Raw genomic sequence first — 17,983 nt, 5'->3', positions numbered from 1 at the left:
ATTAACAATTAAACCATGTAACATATTGAACTATACTTAATATTGACTATTAAGTATAATAGACTTGACTATCGACTATTAACTATAATAGTGCTATTTTCGAAACAAAACGCCGTATTCGTTCCGCATATCGCTATATAGTATATAGTATATATATTTTGTCAATTTCAAAAATCTATTAAATTGAATTTTCAAAGGTATATTTAAGAATAAAGGGTATAGAAACTCCTATACACAAGTTTTTTGAATTTTCGCTATCTCAAATCGAACATCCGTGTATCATTTATTCCAATAGATTGCATTTATTTCCTTTTCGTTCATTCACTTTCAAACAATTTATATTTGGCGAGTACCACTCGTATCCACTCGGTTGACAACAATGAGCCCCATTCCATACTTTTAAATTACATATTTACTTAAATTACTGTACTTGGATCGACATATGGTGATAATTGGAACTGCATATCCCAACCATTAAAAAGGTAAACCCAACGGAAAATGTACGCGTTCATATTCAGTAGGTGGATCAGATTCTGAATTTTATTCGCCGAAAATTGGACCTCGTATGAATCTACAATAAGAATTTACAATTGTTAATATTTTCCGCGGAACCAAAATTAGGCAAAAAAAATCAAAGTATTTAAAATAAACCAGTCAGGTAGAAAATAGATTCATTAATCGGATAAAATTATGTGGGCAGGACTGAGGGTTCTATTTAGCTAGTAATATTCGTCGGAATATCAAAATCGAGGAATATGTACAATAGAACTGGAAGTCGTCAGTATATTTACGGTATATTTTTAAAATAAGACGGTATATTTTGGTATATTTCTGAGGGTCGGACGGTATATTTTAACGATAAATCCGCGGTCACACTGACACGTATATAGATACTGTGTTAGATTTTTCTCAGCAGAATTTCTTTGCATCAGCTATTAATTGTCAAAATTGAACGAATCGAAATTGAAAAATGAACGAGGGGAGTCAGTACTCCATACATACAGTATGCCGCACCTGTCTGAGCACCCTGCACGACACAATGGCATACGATCTCTTTTTGATTCCGGGCCTGGCCAAAAAACTATGCGTGTGCACTTCGCTATCGGTGGAGCAGCAGGATGGCTTTCCCAAGAACCTTTGCTTCAACTGCTACGCGAAACTGAACGAGTTGCACGACTTCCAGAAGCTGTGCGTGGACTCGGTGCAGAAATTCCAGGATTTGGTCTCCAGCAATGCCTTCACGTGCCAGACGAACTTCGATGTTTTGGATCCCAGTGCAGCGGTCGCAGACCTGCCGCCCGACGACGAGGACCACGTCAACTTTGATCCGCTTTTGAATTCCAAGATAGAGATCATTGAGAATGAGGAGGATGTGTTCAAAATGCTAGAGGATGTAGAGAAGGAGGTCGAGGAGGTAGAGAAAGATGAGCTCGGCTCTGCCGAGGAATCCAACGACTCTTCCATTGAGAGCGGCAACGACAACGACCAGGACGAGGACTTTCAGCTGAACAGCAGCGATGATGACGTGCCCCTGGCCCAGCGGGCCCGACGCGGGAACAGGCGCGGAACCAAAGCCAAGGCCAGCAAACGACCCATTAAGGATGAATCGGACGAATTCAGCTCCTTCTCCGACGACTCGGACTCAGACGGTGAGAAGGGGAGCAGGGAGAAGCCCAAGCGCAAGAGGATTCCCGCAGCCGAGCGACACCTCCATCGCCTCATCGACTGCCACATTTGTCATCAGAAGTTCAAGAAGGCCATTCGCTACGAGGAGCACATGAAGCACCACAACGATCTCCTCCCCTTCCAGTGCAAGGTGGAGAGCTGCCGGAAGGGATTCACCACGGCCAACGGGCTGCGCGTCCACGTAGAGCATGCACACACGGAGTCATCGGAAATGCATCCGTGCACCTACGAGGGTTGCAACAAATCTTTTGCCCGGCCCGTGCTACTCAACTTCCACATGAAGCGGGTGCACAAGGTGGACACGCCCCAAAGGGACTTCCCCTGCACGGAATGCGACAAGGTTTTCCGCTGCCCCACGGCCCTCAAGAAGCACATGTACAAGCACACGGGCGAGGAGCTGCCATTTGCCTGCGAGATCTGCGGCAAACGATTCCCCATCAACAGTGTGCTAAGGGATCACTTGCTACGGCATGCGGGCATTAAGAACCACGTCTGTCCGTACTGCGGCGTGGGCAAAACAACGCGCCAGGAGTGGAACAAACACATTCTCACCCACACCAAGGAGAAGAAGTACGAGTGCCGCCAGTGCGAGCACACCTCGCACAACAAGCAAGCCCTGGCCAACCACGTCAAGGTGGTGCATGAGAAGAGGAAGGATTTCGCCTGCCAGTACTGCGGGAAGACGTTTGGCAAGTCGCATGCCTGCAAGATCCACGAGAGAAGCCACACGGGAGAGAAGTGCTGCGAGTGCAAGATCTGCGGCAAGGTCTTCCTCTTCGAGAAGGGCCTTACCAAGCATTTAAAGACTCACGAAAAGTCGGATCTGCCCAGAAACCAGACCACAGTCAATCCATTACTGGCTGAGGTCGCTGCGGCAGCCTCTTCCTCAACCATTGCGAAGCCCAGCCCTCACCTGCGAGGACGTGTGGAGAGAGTGGACATTGCTCAGTTGGCAGGCACTGTGGTTAATCCCATACCGTCTGTGAACCTACCGTCGTGGTCGCCGCAGGTGAACTTCACCAAGAAGGAGGGCCAGCACATGTGCCCGGACTGCGGCAAGGGATTCAACCATGTGAGCAACATGAAGCTCCACTACAAGGTGGTGCATCAGAAGGTGAAGGACTTCTGCTGCCGTTTCTGCCCCAAGCGGTTCGCCAAGAAGCAGTATCTGCGACACCACGAGTACATACACACGGGCGAGAAGCCGTACGAGTGCAAGGTGTGCGGCAAACACTTCCGCCAGGAGCAGGTGCTCAAGACCCACATGAAGGTCCACGACAAGCCGCCGAGGCCCCCAAGCAAGCCCAAGGAACCGGTGGCCCCCAAGTCGGAAACGGTCAAGCGACAGCAGCCAAAGAACTTTGAGCAGTACCAGGATCCCGCTGCCGAGCGGGCTGCCGCCACCGCGGAGCTATTGGCCTACCAGCTGGAGGAGAACGAAGCTAAGCGGAAGGCGGAGGTGGAGCTGCGGAAGATCCAGGAGGCGGCATTCGAGCAGTTAAACAAGCTGCAGAAGCAGACGAACACCTACGATGGCTTCTATGCCCAGAAGGCCGAGGCGGAAGGCACCACCATCGATGCATTCAAATTGGATCATGTCTGAGGACAGCAATAAAACTCTATATGTTTATTATTATTAGTAATATACACGTATATTATGTGTGTTTCTACTACTATGAGCATAGTATATATACTATAGTATTTTAAAATGTATCATTTATTCGATTCGCTATTATTTTAAAAGATCTTTTTTATGTCTGTTCTCTCAGAAGTCGCTTTATTGAGATTTATTTTTGGGTTTTCGCTATGAAAATGATTATTCAAAACGTAAAATATGAAGAACCGAATAGAAGTTGCAAAACAAATCACGGAATATTTTTAGAATCTATGAAGGAAAAATGGTGTTTTGAGCTTGTTATTTTGAAATTAACGCCGAATTCATTCCGCCTATCGCACAAAAATACCGATACTATTTTTAGCTACCCTGTGTATCGATAAGAAGAGTCAAAAGTCGCGGGTATTTGATTTTTAGACAAGAAACAACACAAATATAGTATCGATTGCTTAGAAAAGAAGTTCCCCTTATTTAATTCACATTTTACAGTAACATCTACAGTCCAATACAATCTCAGCAACACAAATCCCAACAACAACAAAAACTCATACATACATATATCGAGATACATCCCTAGCGTCCAATTCTTTCATCGGCGCCCGCTAAACAGCACTCAACTCCCAGTCCTGCGAGAATCAAACAGAAATATACAATTGTACATTTAACTTCTTCAACTATTCGCAGAGTTCACGAGGCCGAGGGTCTATTCGTGTTCCTTCGCTGCGTAATAAAAGATGAATCCTCCTATTGTTTTATGCGAAATCGCAGATGAAATTCCCATAGAATCAGTGAGCGAGCCTTCGCAATTCACTTATGCCATAAAGGGCTGGGAACTAATGCACTTCTTTGGGCCGGAGCATGCAAAGATACTCTTAGAATGCATAAAAAAGTGTAAGTTGAACAAAAGTTTACCACAACTGGAAGATTCTCACTCACGCTTTTGCAGGCGAAGTCGAGCGTCCCCGAAAGTTGGTCTTCAAAGCCATAAAAAAAGATGCCAAATGGATCTTGGTGCTTTTGCAGCAGGCGACTCGTTCGCAGCCCCGTCCGCTTGACATGGAAATGGCTGCCATACTATTGCCAATTGTGTTCAAAAATTTCTGCCTGGAGACCAGCTTGGATTTTGCAGTGGCCGAGCAGGAGAAGCTGTATCAGCGACCACTCAAAACGTATGTGTCCACGAAGCTATACGATGCTCTTTACGACAGACACCAGAAGGCGCGAGAGGGCAAGGACAAGCCTTTGGAACTTCCCGACTGCTTCCAGTCGACGTTGCGCAAATACCAAGAGCGCAGCGTTTGCTGGATGCTTAGTCGCGAGCAAGAGTCAAATGAATTTACTGGGAACTACTCCGTTCTGCACGCGCTGGATGGACATACACGCGTGCTCAAGCATGACTACTGTCTGCAGTTCTATCCGTTTCAGGAGAAACTGCCAAAGATAATTTTGCCCCCGGGTGGCATCTTAGCAGATGAAATGGGTTTGGGCAAGACGGTGGAGTTCCTTGCCATGCTGCTGCTCAATCCCAGAGTTAAGGGCACATTCAACAACAAATATTGGCTAGAACTCTTAGAGAGTGTCGACGATTACGTGCCTCTGAAGAAGCCGCGGCAGCAGGAAGAACTGTTTTGCATTTGCACCAAAAAAAAGGGCATCCAGATTAAGTGCAGAAGGTGCAAGCTGTGGCAGCACGAGGAATGTATGAATAACAGTGACGAGCGGGATGTGAATGATCCCCCATATGTGTGTCCCAGCTGCTGGTCGGAACTGGGAAACATGGAAAACACGCAATTGGTAGAGTCCGGAACCACCATCATAGTCTCGCCCAATGCCATTAAAATGCAGTGGTTCAACGAGATGCAAAAGCACATCTCGCCTGCCCTAAAGGTCCTACTGTACCCCGGCCTGCACTCTGGCTCGTGGTATAGTCCCTTGGAGCTGGCCAAGTACGATGTTGTGCTCACAGATTTTCTTATCCTTCGCAATGAGATTCATCACACCGCAGACCACAAGTCCGACCGCCAAATGCGCCACCAGCAGCGCTATATGCGTCCCAGCTGTCCGCTTCTCATGGTTAACTGGTGGCGTGTCTGCCTGGACGAAGCTCAGGTAAGAGAGAAGACATCTAGCCAGTGCATCTCTTTCGAAATGTTATAAATGCATTTTCCCTTTTTTAGATGGTAGAGAGCACCACCTCGCATGCGGCGGAAATGGTGCGGATGCTGCCGGCTGTAAATCGTTGGGCCGTCACTGGAACTATTGACGATCTGCCGCCACTCTTGCAGTTCGTTGGCTTCAACGAGGCCTGCCAGCCGCCCGCTGCCTGGCAGACTGTCGATAAGTCCTTCCAGCTGAACCACAACCCAAAGCCATTGCTGGATCTGCTGGAGCACAGCTTGTGGCGCACCTGCATGTCGAAGGTGAAGCACGAGCTTGGGATTCCACCGCAAACGGAAGTGGTGCATCGTCTGGAGCTTAGCAATGTGGAATCTCTGTACTATCGCGAGGAGCACAATAAGTGCCACGAACAGTTCCTCCAGGAAGTGGCAAAGAATACGCATCATAACGAGGACAACAGCTCCCGCCTGGCGGCCATTTCTCCGCAGCTGCTGCGGATCATCCTAAAACCATTTTTACGCATACGCAAGACCTGTTCCGTGCCCGTCGTGAACAACAACAGTTTGCACACGTTATCCTTTCTGGATCCACAGGACCTCCTAAATCATCTGATATCCAACAACGAGAACGAATGCAAGAAGCAGCTTCGCAGTTGGGCCTCGGCGTACAATGGATCGGCAGCCATATACTTTATACGCAAACATTACCACCAGGCCATCAGGCAGTACAAGCTCTTGCTGAAGCTAGCAGCGGACTACAACAAAGACAACATATCGTAAGAAAAATCAGCTAAAAATGCTCAGTTATAGGCCTGTATAGTACCCGTACTATTTCCTTTTACAGCGTGGACAGTGTGCTCCAGATTCATGCTCTCTATAACATTCTGCAAGCGAGCGCTCTGGCTGCCCCTCAAGACAGGATATCCGAAATCGAGGAGACCACCTATAAATCACAGATGCAAAAGTTTGGGTGGAAGTACCTGGAGGAAACCTCCAAAGTTCTCCAATCGGCTCTCAGTGCCTACCAGTTGAAGATATCTGAAATGCACACGCTGGAAGATCAGTTCCGTGGCAGCATTGTCCAATTTCTGGCCACAGTGGTCAACCTCAAGCATGCCCTCCATGATGTCATATTGAGCAAAGTGCAGTATGTCGTTGTTGATAAATTGGAGCACGTGCACTCCATAGCGGGCATCATTTATGTAATTGAAATGTGGCACCAACGTCTCGAGGATCTGAAGATCAAGTTATTTTCGGAATTCGAGTATCTGCAAGATATTATTGGTCGGGCTGTTGGGGCAGTCAAGGCGGGAGAGGCCCTAACAGCGGAAATCACTAGTTTTATAACCAATGTTTCCGATTGTCATCTGGCTGAGATTTTGGTGAGTGCTACCTGATAATGCATCGGCAAGTTGTAGCTTCTTGGCATTTTTCCAGCAGAATGAAGGCAAAAAGAAACCAAAAAAGCCGAGCACTTGTCGTCTGTGCCAGATTCGTGAGACCTTGCATAAATTCGAATGTCTTGTGTTTGACAAAGAAAACGACATGACCGAAGGCCTGGAGAAGCCCAGCATGGAGATCAGTGTTCTGAAAAGTACAGAGTGAATAATCTAATTAAATTGATCTTTGATTAATGTATTGCTCTTTTCAGTAATCTTTACATTCGTGCGATCAAAATCAGAATTCAGCGACTACCTTGGCGAATGTAAAATCAAATTGGATTTGCTCTCCTGTCTTCAGGGACTGGCCAAATCCATGGCCAAGTACTGGATCGAGGTGGAGTATATGGTGAAGTCATTCGATGAGCTGGAAATGTGCAAGATGCGCATTCTGCTGACCGATGATCCCAAAGAGCAGTCGAATTTCCGCATCCTGAGGGGCCAGGTCGATGAGCAATTGCGGACGAATCTGATCAAACTGGAAATCGCACAGCGTAACTTCACGCGGCTGAATGGACGTCTCAAGTATTTGAAGCACTTGAAGGAGGACAACAGTGCCAGGAACTGTCCGATTTGCCAGACCGATGAGGATTCGAGAGTAAATATAATCATAAATCAGATAAATATCGCACGAGCTAAACACTTATATTCTATTGAACTCTCTTGCAGTATGTTATGATGGTTTGCGGCCACTTTATTTGCCAGGACTGTCTCGACGAAATGAAGAGGAAAAAAAACCTCGAGTGCAGCACCAAGTGTCCCATATGTCGCCAGGATTCGCCGGAGTAAGAAATGCTTATCAGCCTTGGCATATGTATATCTCTGACTATCACTTTCTGTTCTGTAGGTTATATCATTCCGTTCGTCCTGGGGTGGCGAAAACGATGGTTGGGAGCTTTTCCACGAAAATCACCTGCATAGTGCAACTGATTCTCAAGATTACTGCTGACGATAATCAGGCTAAGATCCTCATCTTTTCGCAATGGCAGGCAATACTAGAACAAATTTCAATTGCACTGAGGTTGAATAGGATTGTGTTCCGCAAATGCAGTAACATGGATCTGGATGAGTTTAAGGTTCGTTATGAGTGCTTAAACAATGATTATCGCACTCTAACCAGCATTCTGTAACCCTCCTTTAGAGCACAGAAATGAATGTTACCTGCCTGCTGATGGCCTTGTCACGTGGCTCCAAGGGTCTGAATCTGATCGAGGCCACACATGTGTTTCTGGTGGAGCCAATCCTCAATCCTGGCGATGAACGCCAGGCCATTGGTCGTATTCATCGCTTCGGCCAGACAAAGTAAGTTTCACTTTCGATAATCAATGTTCCATGTTTGATCTTATGGCTTGTTCTTCTATAGAGCTACGACAGTTCATCGGTTTATAGTGAATGGCACCATTGAAGAGAATATTCTGTCGCTAATTTCATCAGCCGATGATAGTAAAACCCTCGGTACGCACTGGGATCTAGAGAACTTGACGTTGGACAGCTTAAAGAAGCTTTTCATTCTCAAGGAGTAGACTAAACGATTTTCCATTAAGAGTACTACATATTGACAAAGTAGTAAAGAGTAGTAGTTTAAAAAAAGTTTTATATAACTACATCCCCTATATCTTCTACAAAGACTATACAATTATTGCTGCTCGTATAAAACATCTACATTAGTATTTGCTTTTCCCCCACGACCAAGGGCAACGTTTAACGTTGGGCTCCGTTCCGTTCCTCTTCCTCAAACATGATCGATCTTCAGGGCATCGAGGCTGGTGCCATCCGCGTGGGCCTTCTGCGCATAGTAGCCATCGTAAGAGGTCTGCACCTTGTCGATCTCCTGCTGCTGCTGCAGTCTTTGCAGCTGCTCGTAGGCGGCCTCCTGGATCTTGCGCCGCTCTTCGTCTGCCCGCCGTTTCACCTCATTCTCCTCGAACTGCTGTGCCTGCAGCTCGGCGGAGGCAGCTGCCCGCTCAGCGGCAGCCTCCTGGTACTCGTCGTACGAGTGCAGATTCCTGTCGGTCGTCTCCAGTTTGTGCAGCGACGACAGCTGTTCCTTGGCCGCCTCGGCAATTTCTTTCCGCTTTGCCTCCGCCTTGCGTTTGGCTTCCCTTTTGCTGCGCTCTTGCTCCTCTAGTTCCTCGCGGGCTGCATAGAACTTCGAGGAGATAACAGGCGGCCGGTTCTCGTGCGTTCGCTGATGCCGCTTGAGGGCAGTCTCCTGGCGGAAATGAGTGCCACAGGTCTTGCACTCGAATGGCTTCTCTCCCGTGTGGATCCATTCGTGGTGGCGCAAAGTCTGGGCCTTCGCAAATCGCTTCGGACAGAAGCGGCAGGCAAAGTCCTTGACCTTTTCGTGGATGATCTTGTAGTGTCTCTTCATATTGCCAATGTTGTTGAAGCCCTGCCCACAGCCCGGACAAATGTGCTTGCCCTCCTTTTTGGTGAAGTTCACTTCCTGCGGGGACCACGAGGGCACCGACACCGACGATATGGGATTGACAGCTGTTCCCGCCAATTGGGAAATGTCTACGCGTTGGACACGTCGCGGATCCTTGGGTATGGTGGCCACCGATTCTGCACAAACTTTAAGCAGCTCATCGGCGGCATTCTGTGACATCACTGGCTCTGCACCCGCACTCGATTCGGTTCCACCTGCGGTAGGTACTCCCATAACATCTGCGGTGTTCTCCACCTGTTCCCCGGGTGCCGTTTCGCCCATTTCCACCTGCCGTTGGCGATAGGTCTCAATGGCGCGAAGTACCCGCTTCTCGTGCGTCTTCAAATGCTTTGTTAGACTCTTTGGATAGAGGAACTTCTTGCCACAGACCTGAAATCAAAGAAACCTTGACTGTAAAAGGATACTCGTTTCATTTGGATGATCTCTGTCTCTTACCTTGCACTCGCATCGCTTCTCTCCCGTGTGTGTCATCTCATGGATCTTGCAGGCATGCGATTTCCCGAAAGTTTTACCGCAGTACTGGCAGGCATAGTTCTTGATCTTCTCGTGGACGATCTTGATGTGATTGGCCAGGCTCTGTTTGTTGTGGGAGGCATGCTCGCAAATATGGCACTTGAACTTCTTCTCCTGGGTGTGAGTCAGGATGTGGGTGTTCCACTCCTGGCGCGTCGTCTTGCCCACGCCGCAGTAGGGACACACATAGTTCTTGATGCCCGCATGCCGCATCAGATGATCCTTGAGGGCGCTGTTGATCACGAACCGCTTGCCGCAGATGTTGCAGGGGAAGGGCAGCTCCTTGCCATCGTGCTTGTACATGTGCTTCTTCAGGGCCATGGGACAGCGGAATACTTTCTCACACTCCGTGCAGGGATAGTCGCGAGGCGGGGCCGCTGACTTTGCTATATTATGCACCTTTTTCATGTGGAACGTGAGCAGACGTATGCGCGGAAAGCTCTTCCCACAGCCATCGACGCTGCACGAGTGGACCTCCGACAGTTCGGTGTGGGCATGGTCTATGTGAAGGCGTAAGCCGCCTGCCGTTGTGAAACCTCCAAATTGAAACGTTAGTTAATATTTCTTTTAAGAGTGATTGCTAGAGAGGATTACCTTTCCTGCAGGTTTCCACCTTGCACTGAAAGGGAAGGAGATCGTTGTGGTGCTTCATGTGCTCTTCGTAGCGGATGGCTTTCTTGAATTTCTGGTGGCAGATGTGGCAATCGATGATGCGATGCAGGTGACGTTCGCTGGGGGGAATCCTCCTTCGTTTGGACCTCGAGCTCTCGCCGTCTTCGTCAGGTTCTGATCCCGACAAGAACTCATCGTCTTCCTTAACGTCTGTACCGCTGGATTTCTTGGATTTCGCCTTAGACGATTGGCGGAGAGTCCCTTTCAGACGCTGGGACAGGGGCACGTCGTCATCGCCATCGCTGCTGTTGGGCTCAAAGTCCACGTCTTCATCGATGTCACTGCCGCTCTCCACCGAAGAGTCGTCGGCAAATACGCTCATCAAATGATCATCTTCAGCGTCCTGCTTGACTTCCATCTCCGCCTCCTCGGCCTCCTTATCCACATGCTCCAGCATCTTGAACACATCCTCCTCATTGTCGATCAGCTCCATTTTGTGGTCCAACAGGGGATCAAAGTTGATGCGATCCTCCTCATCCCCTACCAGTTCCCCCTCATGTCCGGCCACATTCAGAACATCGAAATTCTTAATCTGCGAGCTCGTGGAGACGACGCAAAAGACATTTTTGGCCACCATGTCCTGGAACTTCTGCACCGAGTCCACGCACAGCTTCTGGAACTCGTGCGTGTCATTCAGCCGGGAGTAGCAGCTGGTACACAGATTATTGGGATAACCATCCTGCTGCTCCACGGACAGCGGGGTGCACACGCAGAGTTTTTTGGCCAGGCCCGGGACCAGGAACAGATCGAAGGAGGCATCTTTCTGCAGGTGCTGCAGACAAATGCGGCACACCGATTGTATGGAGTACTGAGCCCCCTCATCCATTTTGGCCCCGCTACGACGTGTTGGCCAGTTTTTTGGAAATCAAAATATTTCAGAAAAACTTTACGCGTCAGAAGGGCAGATTTTAGCGAATATGTAAATATTGATATATCAATATATCGATATATTTTTTTGTTGATAATATGTTTTTTTTACAGGCGAAAATATTAATATGAATATACATGGATCAATGAGTTCTGGAAAAAGACACTATTTTTCTGTTTTTCAAAGTCGCTGGATTTGTTCGCCGTTATAGATCGCCATCGGAAATGGTAAAAGGTATTCCTAAAAACGATTGGCGCTGCACAATGTGCTCAAGTGCGCAATAAATTGTCAAGCAAAAAAATTCCATATCGGACTCAAAGCTGATTTCGTATAGACAATATTTGTGTTTTATAAAGCTATAACCGTAGTCGCCTTGGGTTTACTTTGTTTAGATTTCGTCAATTCAAAACCGCTTTCAACAAAAAAATTAAATCAAAATCAGAATATTACTCCAAAGCTAAACAGTTCTGCTTTATTCGATATCAAATATTGCGGGTGGTTGGGGATATCGATGAATCGATTTATTACTGGGAGATACTATCGAATATTGTGCAGCTCTACACAAAAGCAGAGAAGAAAATTTTAGCGTGGTTTTTTCGGACGAAAAACAATCAAAACTGCAGCAAATCGTGAGAAATACCAAGCCAAAAATAATCGTAAGTGTGGCCGCAACGATACCCTGCACAAATCTAAAGCAACCAACAAGCCAAAACTCATCCTTGCGTTACATTATAGTGTATATGTGGAACCTGCTTAGCATAATTACAAAATTTACGCATTACTTTGTGCGAGAGTCGGCAGCGTTTTCGTTTTAATTGACTGACTGCCCTTTACTCTTGCCCCGCAGTGCTTTGTGTATGCTACGTTACAATAAATTCTTCGTGCAAAAAATATCCAAGAAAGTAGTGAAGCCCGCAAAGCAAAACAAAAGCTAACAAGCTTCCGAAATAAAAATTCTTGTTCCCCCCCGCCTGAAAGTGTCACCGCCAAGACGTTCCTGCGAAAAATGTTTTGGGACAAGGGTTATGCGCCCTCAGCGAATATAGAGGCGTTACTAGAGAAGGAGGTAAGTTTGTGGCCACCTGCAGCGTCTTCGTCTCTGTCTCCGTCTCCTAGTCCACTCACCCACTCATTGCCTCACACTTTCGTCTTCATACATCGCACAGAATTCAAAGCTAGAGGAATTTCTAGATGAGGAGGACATACTGCAAGAGTGCAAAACGCAAAAGAAAACTCTCGTCAACTATTTTACACGTGCCGATGTGATCAGGCGTCTGGTTGAGCTAATCACAACTGAACCCTCTGATGATCTGCCCATGGTACAGCGTTTTCGCTACGCAAACATGTCCTGTGAGATACTCACACTGTAAGCTCTGCCTTTTTCCATCTTTCTCTTTTTGCCATTTAATTAAATAGATTTGATTATGTTTAATAAATAGCGGCCTACCGTCCCTTGATGAGAAGCTTCTGTCCGATGCGGACACAATACAGCTGCTGTATTCATATCTGGAAAAAGAACCACCGTTAAATCCATTGCTGTCGTCGTTTTTTAGCAAAACGTTTAGTATGCTCTTTACCAAAAAGCCTGAACAAGATTGGTTTTCGTATCAACACATGTGCCTACAACTCCTGGAGTATATTAAATCGCAGAAGACCTTTTTGGATTTTATTTGCAAACACTTTGACACACCGGTCATACCTGATCTAATAATGCAAATGATGAAGGACATCGAGGGTGGTCAACTGAAGCGAAACCTATTCGAAGTGAGTCTCAAGGTTCCCATCTTTTAGCACTCTTAAACACTTCAAAATTTTTTATTTTCGCAGTGGCTAACTGAAGATAAAATTGTGGAGAGACTGATTGCAATATTGCGTAATCCTCAAGAAACCGATAAACATGCAAATGTTGCCGACTTTTTCTGTGATCTTATTAACCAAGGGCGCCTAATGCGTCAAACCGAGCAGGAGAACGATTCATTTGAGCCGGCCTTTGATGGCTCGAATCCCATATTGAAAACCATTGAATCTGCTGATACAATTGAAGCCTTGTTAAATGTGATTTTAGAACCAAACGCTCAAGAGAGCGCCATCTTATCAGGAATATCGGTTGTACTTACGCTTATCAAGCCAATTACATTCACGTAAGTCGCTGAGCTCCCTGATCACTGCTTCGTTTCTATCTCCCCCTACCCTACCATCTCTTTCACAGAGATGAGCCCAATTCTGATCGTCAGCGTTTGCTGCAGAAGCGAGAACGAGAATTCCATCAGGAGGTGCAGGAGACTGTGATCACTGTGATGGCGCCACGCCTACAAGAGTTCGTTCATGTTCTCAAGAACCCGCCTGCGGTGAGTTCTCATAGTTCAATCTAAGAGAAATGCCAGTTCTATATCCAATATATTGCTTTGCAGAAATCCACAATTGAGACCACAGCGGCCGTGTTGACGCCCCCCTTTGGGAAGACACGTCTTCAAGTGTGTCGTGTGTTCACTGCCCTGTTGGAGACCAAACACGAGAGCATTCAACAGGCGTAAGTTTTAAAGCTTGCCCCGAGTCCGCACTGCAATGATTGAATCTCCATTCTTCCCTCAGGATCTGCGCAACGGAATACTTTAGTTTGCTGCTGGAGTATTTCAAACAGTATTGCTGGAACAACTTTTTGCACACCGAAACGGAGAAGGCCCTCCACCTGGTGTTCTACAATGAGCTGTCCAATAATAATACGGCTTCTACGGAGGCCACTGACTTCTTCACCGCCGATTGCCTGATCAATGCCTTCCTAAAGGTCAACGAAGAGGAGTTCGACGTTGAGTTGAAGAATGCCTTGAACGACTATAAGCGGGAGGAGGGTGGCAACAACGCGCATCAGGATCAGGATCAGGATCAGGATGGTGACATCGAAATCGAAGTGGCAGCTGCGCAGGAAGCGGCGGTACAGGCCAATGAGCAGACGCCAACCACCATCCAGGAAGCTAACCCCCAGGAGTCTCCAGAAGAACCGGAACCGCAGACAACTGTAGTGTCCGCCAATGAGGAAACAGCGGCACCAACGCTGGAGGAGAATCATGTGGAGAACAATTTGGAGGATGATAGAGGAGAGTTGTCGCTTGCAGCAGATCAGACGGAGAGCGAAACAACGCTTAAGGATCTGGACAAGACCAAGGAAGCGACCAATGCCCTGCCTTCAGAGATGCAAACGCATGTAAGTTGGACATGAAGGTCTTGTCCAGTTCCTGTTCTAATTTGGCCCTCCTTTCAGTTGATTGTAAACTGTCACTTGGTCTCCAAGTTGATTGACTTTTGGCAGCACAATGCGCAGGCGCAGTAAGTATTCACGCAGATTAGTCTAAGAAGCGCTTATCCCTAATGCCATGATTTTTCCCGACTCCAGATCTTTGGAAAAGGGCCGTCGACTGGGCTACATGGGGCATCTCATCAAAATTCTCCGTCATATTACAAATTGTATATCAGAATCTGAACATATCGCTGCCTTGATGGTCACCAGCCTCAGGGACGAGGCCGAGCAGCAGCTCTGGCAATCGCTCATCGATGCGGAAACTGGCGAATTCACGCTTGCAGCGAAGCAGCAGAACCAGATGCTGGCTAACTGCAATCCGCACGATGATCACGAGTACAATGCGGGCGGCTCGAAGGACTATTTGGGCGAGACCAATAGCTGGGACATTGGAACGTTGTCCTATAGCAACATGGGATACAGTGATCTGGACAACACGTTGCAAGACATTGTCTTTACCATGGACAATGATCAAAATCTATTTCAATTTGGTCGCAATATCGATGACGAGGACGATGACGAGGACGAGCGGGGCACTCACTCTGGCGCTGGCGATGGACATAGCCACGGCATGTTCACGAAAAACTCGATCACGCTGAGCAATCTGGCCGATACCTGGGACATGGATGTACAATTCTCGGACATTCCCGGTGCATCTACTCAGGTCAACACTGGCACCGAGAACTGGGGCACGGAATTCAATACGCATAACTTTGCCGACTTCGATGCGCACTTTAGCACCTTTGGCAGCGATTTGGGTATGCCTACATCACGGCCCCCCGTGGACGAGGAATCGCAATCAGTGCCGGACGTTCTGGCACCCACTCCGGCCACTGTCGGCGATGAAAAAGAGTCGCATGCGCACAATGATGATGATGATGATGAACCCATGAGCCCCAAAGCTGTCCCGGATAATGCATCCAGCAACGATCAACAGGCTGAGTACGACAATAATGCTAATGTGGAGAAGTCGTCCAGCGACAAGCTGGCGAGCGAGGCGACTGTTGTCGAGGCCACATCGATTGTTACCCGACTGCAGTCGGTGTTGTTGGATGGCGAGGATGATTACGAAGACGACGAGGGCATGTGGACCAAGCCCTTGGGTGGGGATCGTGAAACGGAGGATCAATCCACACCCATTTCGAATGGACCCACCAGCAAAGTGAACGAATTGTAAGCAAATGCAAGTCGATTGTATCCCAAATTCACAATTCTCTCTTCTTTTCTGGTTGCAGCAATCATGCCAACGACAACAGCAGCAGTAACAACGTGGATGGCCATGAGGACAGCAACATCACAGCAACAGCGGAGCAACAGAAGCTGACGGCCGCTAGTGCCAACAAGACGAACAATGTTGAGATTGCAACACACACCACATAGATACACTCACACACAAACACACCCACAAACACCCCACACCACACCGAAATAAACACGCACTCATTATCCAATCTGCAATCTGCAATTTGTATAGCGTAAAATGTGTCGACGACAATTTGTAAAAATGCCTTTGATTTGCTCTTTGGTCATTTCTTATACATACATAATCATGCATATGCTACATATTTATATGAATATATACCACATACTACTACTTATACGTACATGCATAGACACGTCTATATAAATATATATATATATATATATTATATACACAACAAAAACAGGCTGCAAAAGTACAAGAAACAATTTGTGCATTAGCAAAAGGCCGAAGCCCGCCCAAAAAAAACCAAAATGGAAATGAAAAAAAAATGTTTAAAAGTGAAAAACGTTTATTGTTGAATACTTCTGCTCCTCGCTCGTATTGCCAATTATTTTAATTTGTAACTTCTTTCACGCTTCCTAATTAAGTGAATTGTATTGTTTTTTGTACTTGTACTTGTATAAGTCTGTCGTTTTAGTGCTTTAGTGTTTCTACTTTCAATACTCTCAATGTGTTAGGCAACGAATGAGCATTACTTAAAGTAACAAAATTTACCATGCAACAAGTAATGTCGTATGAATAGTTTTGTATTTGTATTTCGTGGATAATCTATATCTATACATACATATATATATACATATACATTTACACACACACAAACACTCCTACACCCCACACACACAAATTTGTATTGTTGAATATTCGTGTTGGAGACTTGTGCGAGCAAGTTATTGAATGAAAACGAAGCAAAAGCAATGCCAAAATACCAAAAGTTTCAACACAACAAACACACACACACACACATGCTGCAAGCACAAAAAAGTACGCATTATGTATTAATGAGGTATATTACTACATATTTATGTATGTACAAATATACTTATGTCTTTTGCCATTATGACTTTGTTTCTATACAAATCGGTATAACCAAAAAATATTCTTTGTCGAAAGTACAAAAATCAAACTGAAAGAAACTAAAAAAACAGATGACAGAGTAAGAAACAGAAGCAATAGAAATAACTGAAAACAAGAAGCAAAGAAACAGCAAGCATTTGTCAGGACGAACATGAACTAAGTACACCCCCGATATACACACAATCTACAAGCAACCTCCTTTAAACCTACTTATAGAAAAGATTTTCTATAGGCCTCCCTCCCCCTCCCAGAAAACGAGAATTTCAAATGAAGACTTTCCAAGAAGACATTTTAAATTTAAATTTACTTACTTTTGTGTATTGTTTTTAAATATATTTCTATTCAAGTTGCCGCTGGAAAATGTTTTAGCGAACCAAGAAGAAAATACAGAAGAGAAAAGAAAACAGAATAAGCAATGAAAATGAAGAAATACAAATATGCCATCTTTCGCTTCCAAATAAATTACACTTTAATTATGTTTAAAAATAAAACAAAAACTACTTTAAAAGTAAACTTGATGTTTGTTTTACAAGAGAAACGCAAACGAAAAAAAAGAAAATAAAAATCTTTAATCTAGAGAATGTAGATTAAATTGTAAGATAAGCGAAGAAAAGAGAATTGAGCATGCAGCATATCAAGCAGAGATGTGTGTAACAATAACCAAACCCAAGCCCCACATTCCCCAATTCCTATCCCAAAGAAAAGGAATCTTCGTTCACCGATTGATTCATGCACCGAACCTGTTTGAAGTATATAGAATACTAAAGTAGAATATTTTTGCACAAATTTCCAATCGCTTGCTTTTTATTTTTGCATAAAAAAAAGGAAAAACAAAACATAAGAAATTAATGAGAAAAATGAAATGTTTAAACTATCTCTGATGAAAAACTGTGATAATTAAATGAAGTTGCAGGGTATTTGATAAAGAAAACTTAATTTAAACAAAGTGTAAGACATCAACTAATGGACACCACACACCTCACAACAC

The 17,983-nt window shown here is 45.8% G+C and overlaps 4 protein-coding genes across 7 annotated transcripts; 3 read left to right on the top strand and 1 right to left on the bottom strand.

Moving 5' to 3' along the window:
• Window positions 1-861: 861 nt before the first annotated feature.
• On the top strand, window positions 862-3,457 carry LOC108151690 (zinc finger protein 345). Its single transcript, XM_017280436.2, has one exon. It carries the CDS (start codon window positions 971-973, stop codon window positions 3,287-3,289), a length of 2,319 nt encoding a protein of 772 aa, XP_017135925.1. The 5' UTR covers window positions 862-970; the 3' UTR covers window positions 3,290-3,457.
• Window positions 3,458-3,792: 335 nt separating this feature from the next.
• Window positions 3,793-8,515, top strand: LOC108151688 (E3 ubiquitin-protein ligase SHPRH). Of its 2 annotated transcripts, none has more exons than XM_017280434.2 (10): window positions 3,793-4,192; window positions 4,248-5,410; window positions 5,479-6,194; window positions 6,263-6,800; window positions 6,859-7,012; window positions 7,070-7,455; window positions 7,527-7,642; window positions 7,705-7,933; window positions 7,999-8,159; window positions 8,221-8,515. In XM_017280434.2, exons 1-10 carry the CDS (start codon window positions 4,036-4,038, stop codon window positions 8,378-8,380), a joined length of 3,780 nt encoding a protein of 1,259 aa, XP_017135923.1. In that variant the 5' UTR covers window positions 3,793-4,035; the 3' UTR covers window positions 8,381-8,515. The 2 variants fall into 2 exon arrangements, with proteins under 2 accessions (XP_017135923.1, XP_017135922.1); XM_017280433.2 differs by having other exon boundaries at window positions 6,856-7,012.
• LOC108151689 (zinc finger protein 91) lies at window positions 8,435-11,421 on the bottom strand. Its single transcript, XM_017280435.2, has 3 exons — window positions 10,417-11,421; window positions 9,745-10,358; window positions 8,435-9,678 (listed from the first exon to the last, which is right to left on the bottom strand). The coding sequence occupies exons 1-3, from the start codon at window positions 11,318-11,320 to the stop codon at window positions 8,590-8,592; spliced, it is 2,607 nt and encodes an 868-aa protein (XP_017135924.1). The 5' UTR covers window positions 11,321-11,421; the 3' UTR covers window positions 8,435-8,589.
• Window positions 11,422-11,840: 419 nt separating this feature from the next.
• LOC108152060 (serine/threonine-protein phosphatase 6 regulatory subunit 3) lies at window positions 11,841-16,978 on the top strand. 3 transcript variants are annotated; one of them, XM_017281071.2, is made up of 11 exons: window positions 11,841-12,018; window positions 12,210-12,428; window positions 12,529-12,728; window positions 12,802-13,126; window positions 13,190-13,503; window positions 13,572-13,710; window positions 13,774-13,892; window positions 13,955-14,564; window positions 14,622-14,686; window positions 14,754-15,830; window positions 15,893-16,037. In XM_017281071.2, the coding sequence occupies exons 2-11, from the start codon at window positions 12,369-12,371 to the stop codon at window positions 16,035-16,037; spliced, it is 3,054 nt and encodes a 1,017-aa protein (XP_017136560.1). In that variant the 5' UTR covers window positions 11,841-12,018; window positions 12,210-12,368. The 3 variants fall into 3 exon arrangements, with proteins under 3 accessions (XP_017136560.1, XP_017136559.1, XP_017136558.1); XM_017281070.2 differs by having other exon boundaries at window positions 12,098-12,428; XM_017281069.2 differs by having other exon boundaries at window positions 11,842-12,428; window positions 15,893-16,978.
• The last annotated feature ends 1,005 nt before the right edge of the window (window positions 16,979-17,983 follow it).

The sequence above is a fragment of the Drosophila miranda genome, chromosome XR (genome assembly GCF_003369915.1).
Source record: "Drosophila miranda strain MSH22 chromosome XR, D.miranda_PacBio2.1, whole genome shotgun sequence".
In the NCBI taxonomy this organism is placed as follows: domain Eukaryota; kingdom Metazoa; phylum Arthropoda; class Insecta; order Diptera; family Drosophilidae; genus Drosophila; species Drosophila miranda.
This window is presented reverse-complemented; position numbering and strand designations above follow the sequence as displayed.

What these genes read in the sequence shown, in the direction of transcription:
- LOC108151690 (XM_017280436.2), top strand. Translation starts at nt 971, where the DNA reads ATGAACGAGGGGAGTCAGTACTCCATACATACAGTATGCCGCACCTGT.
- LOC108151688 (XM_017280433.2), top strand. Translation starts at nt 4,036, where the DNA reads ATGAATCCTCCTATTGTTTTATGCGAAATCGCAGATGAAATTCCCATA. An exon ending in CTTAGAATGCATAAAAAAGT is followed by an intron (nt 4,193 to 4,247) that starts GTAAGTTGAACA and finishes ACGCTTTTGCAG; the next exon opens with GCGAAGTCGAGCGTCCCCGA. An exon ending in TGGATCTGGATGAGTTTAAG is followed by an intron (nt 7,934 to 7,998) that starts GTTCGTTATGAG and finishes ACCCTCCTTTAG; the next exon opens with AGCACAGAAATGAATGTTAC.
- LOC108151689 (XM_017280435.2), bottom strand. Translation starts at nt 11,320, where the DNA reads ATGGATGAGGGGGCTCAGTACTCCATACAATCGGTGTGCCGCATTTGT. An exon ending in GGTGGAAACCTGCAGGAAAG is followed by an intron (nt 10,359 to 10,416) that starts GTAATCCTCTCT and finishes TTCAATTTGGAG; the next exon opens with GTTTCACAACGGCAGGCGGC. An exon ending in AGAAGCGATGCGAGTGCAAG is followed by an intron (nt 9,679 to 9,744) that starts GTAAGAGACAGA and finishes CTTTGATTTCAG; the next exon opens with GTCTGTGGCAAGAAGTTCCT.
- LOC108152060 (XM_017281069.2), top strand. Translation starts at nt 12,369, where the DNA reads ATGTTTTGGGACAAGGGTTATGCGCCCTCAGCGAATATAGAGGCGTTA. An exon ending in CACGAGAGCATTCAACAGGC is followed by an intron (nt 13,893 to 13,954) that starts GTAAGTTTTAAA and finishes TTCTTCCCTCAG; the next exon opens with GATCTGCGCAACGGAATACT. An exon ending in CTTCAGAGATGCAAACGCAT is followed by an intron (nt 14,565 to 14,621) that starts GTAAGTTGGACA and finishes CCCTCCTTTCAG; the next exon opens with TTGATTGTAAACTGTCACTT.